General features: G+C 62.4%; 1 protein-coding gene across 2 annotated transcripts in view; it reads left to right on the forward strand.

Moving 5' to 3' along the window:
* The window catches only part of LOC128823241 (paired immunoglobulin-like type 2 receptor alpha), a 20,571-nt gene extending 12,681 nt beyond the window's left edge, over window positions 1-7,890 (forward strand). Inside the window, exons 4-6 of one of the 2 annotated variants that reach the window (XM_054005425.1) lie at window positions 5,753-5,780; window positions 6,268-6,329; window positions 7,318-7,557. In XM_054005425.1, coding sequence (XP_053861400.1) covers window positions 5,753-5,780; window positions 6,268-6,329; window positions 7,318-7,478 — 251 coding nt within the window. In that variant the 3' untranslated portion in view covers window positions 7,479-7,557. Of the gene's footprint in view, window positions 1-5,752; window positions 5,781-6,267; window positions 6,330-7,317 lie in introns of both variants that reach the window. The other variant, XM_054005423.1, reaches the window with a different exon arrangement.
* The last annotated feature ends 1,430 nt before the right edge of the window (window positions 7,891-9,320 follow it).

Genomic DNA, 9,320 nt, shown 5'->3' on the forward strand with positions numbered 1-9,320 from the left:
TGACTCCCCCACACTCCGCGACAACTGGTGGCAGGGGTGGGATCTACTGCACCCCGTGGACGGCGCTTCCTGCAGTAAGTGACTGGGGAGCAGTAAAACGAAGGGGGATTGACGGGGACCAGGCGTGCTGAAGAGTGAGAGAGAGACGGTTATTACCCCTGGGAGTGTGTGACCAGCGAGAAGGACTTTTGCAGTAACAGGGTCCCCCAGGGGGATCGCAGCGAGTGGTCCCAGGGGCGGAGGAGTCTGCAGCTCGACCCTGGCAGAGAGGTGGTGACCTCGAGAAGGGCTGGCACACTAGGGGTCTCCCTGGGAACTGTGGGGAGCTGTGAGCACACAGGCCGGTGAGTGGCCAGCAGGAAGATGTATGCCAAGCGGCTTAAGAGCGACCTGGTGGAGCTGTGCAAGCAGAGGGGGCTGCGCATTGGGAGGCTCACCAAAGAACAGCTCATTGCCCGGCTGGAGGCGGAAGATCGCGCGAATGAACTGATCCCTGTGTCTCAGGGAAGCAGCCTGGCAAATGCAGCGCAGGCACCAGTGTCTGTCCCAGCTGGGAGTGGTCAGCCGGCTGCTGAGGGCTTCCCGAGACCCCTCCTTCCTATGCCTAGGGGAAGGGTGGGGAGGAGCCCAGCAAATACCGAGGGTGCCGTGACCCCCCCGGCCAGCAGGGGATCCTCCCGGCGACGTTCGGCATCCATGGAGCGGAATTGGCTAGAATGGGAGAAAGAGCTAAAACTGAGAGAGCTGGAGGATCGTGAACAACAGAGACAGCATGAACGGGAGGAGAAAGAGAAACGGAGGCAGCATGAACGGGAGGAGAATGAGAGACAGAGACAGCATGAAGAGAGACAGAGACAGCATGAAGAGAACAGAGGCAGCGTGAACTGGAGCTGGCGAGGCTGAGGGGCAGCGAACCCCCGGCTGTGGTGAGTGAGGGGGGACCCAGGACTACATGGAGCTTTGATAAGTGCATCCTGGCCCCACACAAGGAGGGGGAGGACATGGATGACTTCCTGGAGGCCTTTGAGATGGCCTGCGAGCTGCATCGGGTTGATCCCACGGACAGACTCCGGGTCCTTACCCCCTTACTGGACCTCAAAGCCGTGGCATTGTACCGCCAACTGGAAGAGGCAGAGAAAGGGGACTACGAACTATTCAAAAATGCCCTGCTACGAGAGTTTGGGGAGTCAGGATAAAACCCCTGAGATCTCATATCTGCAACTAGCCGTCCGCATGGAAGGATACGCCAGCAAGTGGGCTGATGGGGCCCAGACGAAGGAGGACCTGGTTAAACTGCTGGTACTGGAGCAACTGTATGAGCGGTGCCCATCCGACCTGAGGCTGTGGTTGGTGGACAGAAAGCCAGAGAACCCGCGACACGCCGGGCAGCTGGCTGATGAGTTTGTAAAGAGCCGGTCAGGGGGTGGCAGGGAGGAGCCCCAAAGGAACAGGCCCGCCGCGATGCAGAGAGAGAGTCACCCTGGGACCTCCCAAAAGGGGAATATGGGGAATCCCCTCCCACGGGGAATGCCCAGCATCAGGGACAACCGACCGGCTCGAGGGGACCCACAGGACATGAGCTGCTATTACTGCGGCCGAAGAGGCCACGTTCGGGCCCAGTGCCCCAAGCTCAAGGACAGACTGAGCAGACCGAACCCGCACCGGGTTAACTTGGTAGAGGCCCAGACGGACGAGGGGCAGGCTTCTCACGCAAGAGGGGCTGGCTGCTTATCAACTGCTCAAGAGAGAGAAGGGCCCCAGGCCAGCTTCTCTGGGGGGCCAGATGCTCCGGATTCAAAGTTCTCCGTTTACAGGGTTGGCGCGGGGCTGTCCCTGCGGAGCAAGTGCCTTGTTCCCCTGGAGGTGGATGGGAAGAAAGTTTATGGATACTGGGACACGGGCGCAGAGGTGACACTGGCCCGGCCCGAGGTGGTTGCCTCAGATCGGGTGGTGCCCAACACCTTCCTGACCCTGACAGAGGTGGGCGGGACCCCATTCAAGGTTCCCGTAGTGAGGGTACACCTGAAATGGGGGGCCAAGGAGGGCCCCAAGGACGTGGGAGTGCACCACCATTTGCCCACTGAGGTATTGATGGGGGGGGACCTAGAGGACTGGCCAAGCAGCCCCCAGACTGCCTTAGTCGTGACCCGTAGCCAGAGCCGGCGAGGGGCACTACGCCCTGGCCTTGGGGAGGATGTCCCACCGGAGGCACTGAACCCTACCCGGGTGGGGAGGGGACACCCAAGGACAAGGCTCGGGGTGGCTGGGGCTTCCGACCCGGCCGACGAGAGGGAGCAGGTCCCCATCCCTTCCCCAGCCGCCGAGTTCCAGGCTGAGTTGCAGAAGGACCCCTCCCTGCGGAAGCTAAGGGGCCTGGCTGACCTCAGTGTGGTACAGACCATGAGGAGAGGATGCAAGGAGAGGTTCCTGTGGGAGAAGGGGTTCCTGTACCGAGAGTGGGCTCCCCCAGGGGAAGTGGAGTCGTGGGGGATCAGGAGGCAGCTGGTGGTTCCCCAGAAGTTTCGCCACAAGCTACAGTACCTGGCCCATGACATCCCTCTTGCAGGGCACCAGGGGATCCGGCGCACCAGGCAGAGGCTGCTACAGAACTTTTACTGGCCCGGGGTCTTCACCAACGTCCGGCAGTACTGCCGATCCTGTGACCCCTGCCAGAGGGTGGGGAAGGCCCGGGACAAGGGGAAAGCAGCGTTGAGACCTTTGCCCATCATAGAGGAGCCTTTCCAGAAGGCGGCCGTGGACATAGTGGGACCTCTCAGCAAGACGACCTGGTCAGGGAAGAAATACATCCTGGTGGTGGTAGATTTCGCCACCCGCTACCCCGAGGCAGTGCCCTTATCGTCCATCGAAGCAGACACTGTGGCAGATGCGCTGCTGACCATTTTCAGCCGAGTGGGGTTCCCCAAGGAAGTCTTGACGGACCAAGGGTCCAACTTCATGTCGGCCCTACTCCGGTGCTTGTCGGAGAGATGTGGGGTCCGGCACAACTGGGCCTCAGCATATCACCCCCAATCCAACGGGCTGGTGGAGGGGTTCAATGAAATGCTAAAAATGATGATGAAAACATTTATGAATCAGCACCCGCAGGACTGGGACAAGTACTTACCTCACCTGCTGTTTGCGTACAGGGAGGTACCCCAGGAGTCTACCGGGTTTTTGCCTTTCAAACTGCTATATGGAAGGCGGGTAAGGGGGCCCCTGGACCTGATGAGAGACGAATGGGAGGGGAAGGCCACTCCTGATGGAGAGTCGGTGGTGGAGTATGTCCTGACTTTCCGGGAATGACTTGCCGAGCTCATGGGCCTGGCCAGGGAGAATCTGGCCAGAGCCCAGAGGAAGCAGAAGGTCTGGTATGACCGCACAGCACGGGCCCGCGCCTTCGCCACTGGGGATCAGGTGATGGTCCTCATCCCCGTGAGGAAAAACAAACTCCAGGCCACCTGGGAAGGGCCCTTCAAGGTTGTCAAGCAACTAAACGAGGTAAACTATGTGGTGGAGCTGTCGAACCGGGCACACCACCACCGGGTGTACCATGTGAATATGATGAAGCCATATTATGACAGGGGGAATGTGGTGTTGGCCGTGTGTGGACATTGGGAGGGGCAGGGAGATGACCCTTTAGTAGATCTATTCCCTGGGACAAGAGCTGGCTTCCCCCTGGAAGCAATTCCCCTCTCTGATCGGCTAACCCCTGCCCAGCAAGCTGAGATCGGAGGGGTGGGCTGCATCTGTACCAACAGCTGTTTTCCAACCAGCCTGGATGCACTAATCTGACTGTCCACCGGGTGCAGACAGGATCGCACCCGCCTATAAAATGCTCCCCCTTCCGAGTCACAGGGAAAACTGCTCAGGACCTGGAAAGAGAGGTCAATGACATGCTGGCTTTGGGGGTGATCCAGCCGTCTTCCAGCCCTTGGGCCTCGCCGGTGGTGCTGGTCCCCAAAAAGGACGGGTCGATCCGGTTCTGTGTGGACTATCGGAAGCTCAATGCCATCACTGTAGCCGATGCCTACCCCATGCCCAGGCCGGACGAGCTCCTAGACAAGCTGGGAGGTGCTCGGTACCTTACCACCATGGATCTTACAAAGGGCTATTGGCAAGTGCCGCTGGATGCAGATGCCAGGCTGAAATCGGCCTTTGTCACCCCTCTGGGGCTCTATGAGTTCCTGACCCTGCCCTTCGGCCTCAAGGGAGCGCCGGCCACCTTCCAGTGCCTGGTGGATCAGCTACTGAGGGGGATGGAGAGTTTTGCCGTGGCGTATATCGATGACATCCGTGTCTTTAGCCAGACCTGGGAGGACCACATATCCCAGGTTAGACAAGTGCTGGACCGACTCCAGAAGGCTGGGATGACCGTAAAACCGGAGAAGTGCAAGGTGGGGATGGCTGAGGTGTCCTACCTAGGCCACCGGGTGGGAAGCGGCTGCCTAAAGCCGGAACCAGCCAAAGTGGAGGTGATCAGAGACTGGCCCGCTCCTCAAACCAAAAAGCAGGTCCAAGCCTTTATTGGGATGGCAGGGTACTATCGGAGGTTCGTGCCCCACTTTAGCGCCATAGCCGCCCCCATCACTGAGCTGTGCAAGAAGGGGAAGCCAGACAAAGTGGTCTGGACCGAGGAGTGCCAGGAGGCTCTCCGGGCGCTGAAGGAGGCTCTGGTCAGTGGCCCAGTTCTGGCAAACCCAGACTTTGACAAGCCCTTTATGGTGTTCACCGACGCCTCAGACACAGGACTGGGGGCGGTGTTAATGCAGGAGGATGAAAAGGGGGAGAGACACCCCATCGTGTACCTGAGCAAGAAGTTGCTACCCCGGGAGCAGAACTACGCGGCCATCGAGAAGGAATGCCTGGCCATGGTGTGGGCCCTCAAGAAACTAGAGCCATATCTCTTTGGGCGTCACTTCACCGTGCACACCGACCACTCTCCCCTGACCTGGCTGCACCAGATGAAAGGAGCCAACGCCAAGCTCCTGAAATGGAGCCTGCTCCTGCAGGATTATGACATGGATATGGTCCATGTGAAGGGACGTGACAACCTGATAGCGGACGCATTGTCCCGGAGAGGGAGCCCTGAACTTCCCCAGGTCACTGGTCAGAGTGACCCCGCTCAGTTCAGTCTCGAAGGGGGGAGAGATGTGACGGAGCAGGGAGCAGGGCAGATTTGACCTGGGAATGTTGCAGGGGGATTGCAGTGAGGAGAGGGGACTTCCCTTAAAGGAAGCTACCTGAGCTGTAACCTGAGCCAGGAACGGGGGTGGGGAGAATTAACACCTTCTGCCCGGGAGACTGAACAAAGGAGAGGAGGAGCTGGGGGGAGGGGGAAGAGAGGAGCTGCAGGAGGAGTTTTGATTTAGTTCAGTTTGGGCTGGGTGGTGCAACGCAGGGAACCCCAAGCTGGGGTCTAAGCTCCCTGAACCTCCCAGAGGGACCTAATTGAGGGGGTCTGGTCGTACCTACACGCTGTGCTTGAGACTGTGTTCCTGTCCTTAAATAAACCTTCTGCTTTACTGGCTGGTTGAGAGTCGCAGTGAATCTCGGGAAGAGGGGTGCAGGGCCCTGACTCCCCCACACTCCGCGACACTATCTATCCCCATCCACCCCCTCTATCTATGTATCTATCTATCTATCTATCCCCGGACACCCTCCATCTCCCTGAGCCCCCCACGCTGTGCCCCCCCGGCATTGCCCCCCTGCGGGGTGTATCTGGGGGCTATTAACTCCTCTCCCTTCCTTTCAGGCCGTCGGCAGAAGGACCCCCTGGCCCGGTGAGTTGCCCTTTTCTGCTCCCCGCTGCCCCCATAATCCAAGGGGGCTGCGGAGGGGCCGGATTCAGAGCTGTGGGACCCCATACTTAGGGGTCTTTGGACAGCTGGAACCTCCAGCCCCTGGCCTGGGGCCCCAGATAAAAATAGGGGATGCAGGGGGGTCTCTTGCAGGGGGCCCATATTCCCTCTTGGGGGGCTGAATTAGCCCCTCTGAGCCCTGTGCTCCCTGATTTACAACCCCCCATTGCCTGTGCCCCAGGTGAGGCAGCAGCCTCCAGCCCCCCAGCAGGGGATTGCCCAGTTCTCAGCAACTGTGCCCATCCCCCTGGCATCAGGCCTGTGGCCTAGCAGCACCAGCCCCAGCCCCAGCCCCAGCGGCTCCCCACTCGTCCCCCCCAGCTGCCAGCCAGTGCCGCGGGGGTGGGGGGCTGGAGCCCACCCAGCCCTGGGGCCCCCACCAGTGACTGTCCGCGGGTCTGTCTTGCAGGAGGGAGCGCGGCCAGTTGCAGGCTGAGGGCGGAGACGAGTACATGGAGGTCGGGGCGGGAGGTGAGAGCCCCCGGGGCGGCCCTGAAGAGCACTCGTCCCCTCCTCCCGTCCCTCCCCCCTTCATCCGCCCCGTCCCCTCTGCTCGTCCCCCCCCATCTGCCCTGTCCCCTCTGCCCATCCCCCTCCATCCACCCCGTCCCCTCCTCCTGTACCTCCCCCCCTTCATCCGCCCCGTCCCCTCCTCCCTCCATCCGCCCCGTCCCCTCCTCCCGTACCTCCCCCGTTCATCCGCCCCGTCCCCTCTGCTCGTCCCCCCCTCTATCTGCCCTGTCCCCTCTGCCCATCCCCCTCCATCCATCCTGTCCCCCTCCATCTGCCCCATCCCCTCTGCCTGTCCCTCCCCCCCTCCATCCACCCCGTCCCCTCTTCCCATCCCTCCCCCCTCCATCCACCCCATCCCCTCCTCCCGTCCCTCCCCCTCCATCCACCCCGTCCCCTCTGCCTGTCCCCTTCCATCCATCCCCCTCCATCTGCCCGTCCCTCTCTATCCATCCCCCTCCATCCCCGTCCCCCTCCATCCACCCTGTCCCCTCTGCCTGTCCCCTTCCATCCGCCCCATCTCCTCTGCCTCTGCCTGTCCCTCCCCATCCCCTCTGCCTGTCCCCTCTGCCTGCCCCCCTCTATCCATCCCCCTCCATCTATCTACCCGTCCCCCTCCTACCTGACTCCATCCATCCCCGTCCCTGTTCTTCCATCCTACCCCACTCCTTCTATCCATCTACCCCGTCCCCCCTGCCCTCCCCTCTCCCTCCCTCCATCCCCCTCCCCCTCCATCCCATCCAACCCCCTCCCACCTCACCCCATCCATCCCCTGTCCCCCTCCCCATCCCGTCCCCCTCAACCCCATCCATCCCCCAGCCTCCTCCATCCATCCAACCCCCTCCCTCCCCTCCCTCCCTCCAGCCCCCATGCCTTCGCTCACCCCCAGCTCCCCTCTGTCCCCCCCACAGCCATACCCTGCTGACTCACCCCCCATCTCTCATTCCAGGGCAGGACGTCCCCCCGCCCCAGCGCTCCCCGAAGCCCCAGGACCCTGGCTTGCTCTACGCCGCCCTGGCGTTCGCCGAGCCCGGCACTGCCCTGAGGCAGCCAGAGCCCCGCGGGGCCCCCATGGACGAGACCCTCTACTCAGCCGTCCGGGTCCGCTAGGGCCGGGGGGAGCCCAGACCCCCAGGGGAGGGGCAGGGGGCTGGAGAGGGGAAGGGCAGGCCACGGGTGGGGGGCAGAGCTGGATCGAGGGCAAATGTGGGGTGGTCCCTGAGTTGGAGCTGGGTTGGACATGGGGGACTCAGAGCCAATGAGGGACTGGGGGGGGTCCTGCATTGGGAGGTTTGGGGGTGTCTCCCTCCAGGTGTTTTCTCCACACTCCCCAGCCCGATGTGGGGGGCAGGGCCCAAGGCCTGTGGGGCCCAGACCAGGCTGGAAGCTGGGACCCCCCATCTTGGGGGGATTGTTCCCCTCCCCCAGGGCCACGGGGATGTGTCTGTCTGTCCGTCTGTCTGTCCGTCCGGGGGCAGCGCCTGGCCTGCCCCTCACCCCAATAAAGCCTGTCTGACCCTTGGATTGTGTGGGTGTGTACTGCAGCGGTGTGTGTCACACAACTTACACACTGTCTGCACCCCCACCCATCCCCGACACCCCCACGCCCTGGGCCCCCCTCCCACTGCGCTACACACACACACACACACACACACACACACACACACACACAGGCCTGTCTCTCGCTCTCTCTCTCTCTCTCTCTCTCTCTCACACACACACACACACACACACACACACACACACAGAGAGGCCTGTCTCTCTCTCTCTCTCTCTCTCTCTCTCTCACACACACACACACACACACACACACACAAGGGGTTTGAAAACTGCCCTCTTGATTGTAAGGGGGCAGCTTGGTCCCGCTCCAGGGGTCTGAATTCCCCCTGCACTTACTGCCCCTCCCCACTGCCCCTCCCCTCCACCCCCCGCCCCGTGTCCGACCTGGGAGCGCTCAGCCCCCTGTGAGCTCCCCACAGCGAGTCCCCCTGGGTGGGGCCCCTGGGGACCCTTCTGACGCCCCCAAAGGGCCCTTGCCTCCCCACGCAGGTAGCCGGGACGCAGCCGGGTTATGAGCTGTGGGGAACCCACGTAGGACAGAGGTCGTTAGCACCGGGAGCAGGGACCTGCAGCAACGTCCATCTGGGGGGGACCCAGAGTCCTGGCCTCTGCCCCCCAAGTCCCAAACCAGCAGCCCAGTCTCAGCCCCCCCCAGTCCCCCTCCCACCTCTGGGCTTTGTCTCTTTCCTTGGCAAACCGGTCCCCTGGGTGCTTCGTTCCCAGCCCTCCGTCCGGATACTCGTGGGGGACAGGCCCCGGCCATGGGGTGCCAGGCTACAGTGTGTGGGCCGGTCTCTGCGCCCCATTTGCCTGTCGCCATGACCCCTGCCCTGCACCAATCCCGCCCCCTAGATACAGGAGTGACGCGTGGGGAAACCGAGGCACGTGCACAGAACTCGGAGACAGCGTTAAGGACATTCCCACTTGGGCACAGTGTGGGGGGAGCGGTTTGGGAATATGGATGTACCTGGAGGGGGGCGTTTGTGGGAGAGACGGCCGGGCAGAGAACGGTGCCGTGCGCAGGAGGGTCCTCGCTCCTGGGCGAGTTCATCCCGCAGGCGCCGACCGGCCCTCAGAGAAGGTTTCGTCTCCGGCCCAGACGAGCTTTCCCCTGATCACAGAAAGTTCCCTTGGGCCAGAGGTGCAGAGGCCCCAGCAGGGGTCTGCGGCCGGGAGCTTTGGCTGGGTCCAGCCCCCCTGGCCCCAGTGATGTTGGCTGGGACGACCGCGCCCACCTGACCCCCGGGGCGCGGCCGGGCCTTTGGGTTCCCTTCCCGCGGGCGGCCCAGGCCCCTGCTCTGTGCTGAGTTTCGGCCCCGGCCTCCAGCTTCTCCGGGTGGGTTTGAATTCTGACCCCGGCCAGCCCGGGGTCACGGCGGTTTGATCAGCATC

The sequence above is a fragment of the Malaclemys terrapin genome, chromosome 15 (genome assembly GCF_027887155.1).
Source record: "Malaclemys terrapin pileata isolate rMalTer1 chromosome 15, rMalTer1.hap1, whole genome shotgun sequence".
Lineage (NCBI taxonomy): Eukaryota > Metazoa > Chordata > Testudines > Emydidae > Malaclemys > Malaclemys terrapin.